Source organism: Vitis vinifera, chromosome 8, assembly GCF_030704535.1.
Source record: "Vitis vinifera cultivar Pinot Noir 40024 chromosome 8, ASM3070453v1".
NCBI lineage: Eukaryota > Viridiplantae > Streptophyta > Magnoliopsida > Vitales > Vitaceae > Vitis > Vitis vinifera.
The window spans coordinates 14322689-14324383 of NC_081812.1; the positions used below are offsets into that span (position 1 = coordinate 14322689).

Below are 1695 nucleotides of genomic sequence, written 5' to 3' on the forward strand. Positions count from 1 at the left end.
TCAAGCACATGGGCTAAAAAGGTAGAAGGTGTGAAAACTCGAAGTACAGTGTTGTTTGATCCAAATTTTTGGCCTCATGTTGCTTTTTGCATAAAAACCACTGTTCCATTAGTTAGTGTCTTGAGAGAGGTTGATTCAGAGGAAAGACCAGTCATGGGTTATATTTATGAGTTGATGGATTCAGCTAAGGAGAAGATTGCATTTAATTGTCGGGGCAAAATTGATGCAAGATGGACTCCGCAACTTCATCGACCTTTACATGCAGCAGGCTGTTATCTTAATCCTCAATTGCGGTATGGAGATAAGTTCTCTAATGTTGATGAGGTGAGGAAGGGATTATTTGAATGCATGGATAGGATGTTGGATTATCAAGAACGTTTAAAAGTTGACATTCAATTGGACTCATATGACCAAGCAATGGGTGAATTTGGGAGTCGTATTGCAATTGATTCTCGAACATTAAGAAGTCCTACAAGTTGGTGGATGCGTTTTGGGGGTTCAACACCGGAGTTGCAAAAGTTTGCTATTCGAGTCCTTAGCCTTACTTGTAGTGCTTCGGGATGTGAAAGAAATTGGAGCACATTTGAATCGGTAATACTTCTATTTTTGTAAATTTTTATACATATATTTCTATTTCAATGTTAGAGAACTTTATTTCATTTTAACACATAAAATTGTTTCTTTTATTATTTGTAGATCCATACAAAAAAAAAAAAAAATAGACTTGAACATCAAAGGTTGAATGCTCTAGTGTATGTAAGGTACAACACTAGATTGAGAGAGCGAAGTCTACAAAGGAAACAAAATGTTGATCCAATCTTGGTAGAGGAGATTGATTCCGATGATGAATGGATTGCGGAGAAAGAAGATCCCCTCCTCCCCCTTGATCTTTGTTGGCTTCAAGATAATGAATTATTCAATGTTGATGCCATTAAAGTTGTGTCATCCAACTCCCAAGAGACGCAAGCATCATCGGATCATATGGTTTCTTCACATTCCTACAAAAGGAAACATAATGAAGTACCAAGTAAGTACTCAAAAATTGAAATCATAAATTTGATTAAATTTAATAAAAAAAACTTTTAATATTTACACATAATTAATACTTTGTGCTAGGTACAAGTGGAGGCAAAGGCAAAGAGAAGGAATTGAATTTGACACCAATTGATGAAGATGAAGATTTAGATGAAATGGGGATACATGATAGTGGACATTTTCCTACTATTGATACATTGGATGAGGATGATGATGACCTTGGAGAGGAGGATTTAAGTTGAAACAATTTACTCTAGTTCTTATTTCATGACTTAGTTATGAATTTTTTGTAAAAGTTTAGAACTATTATTATGGTTGACTCTATTTTCTATTTCATGACTTAGTTATGGCTTTTTGTTAAAGTTTGAAACTATTAGTATAGTTGAATCTATAATCTATTTTATGAATTTGTTATGGTTTTTTGTGAAAGTAGGGAACTAGTATGTTTTTTTTTATGATTCTAATGAATTGTTTTCATGTTTTTATTTATGCTATTTTATTTTATATATTTTAAAATATTAATTAATTATATAATGTGAGGCTCAAAAAGCTTACGCCTCAACGCCTCGAGGCTTACGCCTCGCCTCACGAACATAAAAACACCTTGCCTTACGCTTTCGCCTTTAAAAACTTTGGTACCCACACAGAAAATTGAGGGCA

The 1695-nt window shown here is 33.9% G+C and overlaps 1 protein-coding gene across 1 annotated transcript; it reads left to right on the forward strand.

The window, feature by feature from the left end:
* Positions 1 to 222: 222 nt before the first annotated feature.
* On the forward strand, positions 223 to 1449 carry LOC109122968 (uncharacterized). The gene is made up of 3 exons (XM_019221463.2): positions 223 to 591; positions 697 to 1027; positions 1117 to 1449. The coding sequence occupies exons 1-3, from the start codon at positions 349 to 351 to the stop codon at positions 1275 to 1277; spliced, it is 735 nt and encodes a 244-aa protein (XP_019077008.1). The 5' UTR covers positions 223 to 348; the 3' UTR covers positions 1278 to 1449.
* Positions 1450 to 1695: the final 246 nt, after the last annotated feature.

Bases quoted from the DNA above. Each gene is read 5' to 3' on its own strand.
- LOC109122968 (XM_019221463.2), top strand. From the start codon at position 349: ATGGATAGGATGTTGGATTATCAAGAACGTTTAAAAGTTGACATTCAA. The intron at 592-696 runs GTAATACTTCTA...TATTATTTGTAG, and splicing joins ATTGGAGCACATTTGAATCG to ATCCATACAAAAAAAAAAAA. The intron at 1,028-1,116 runs GTAAGTACTCAA...ACTTTGTGCTAG, and splicing joins GAAACATAATGAAGTACCAA to GTACAAGTGGAGGCAAAGGC.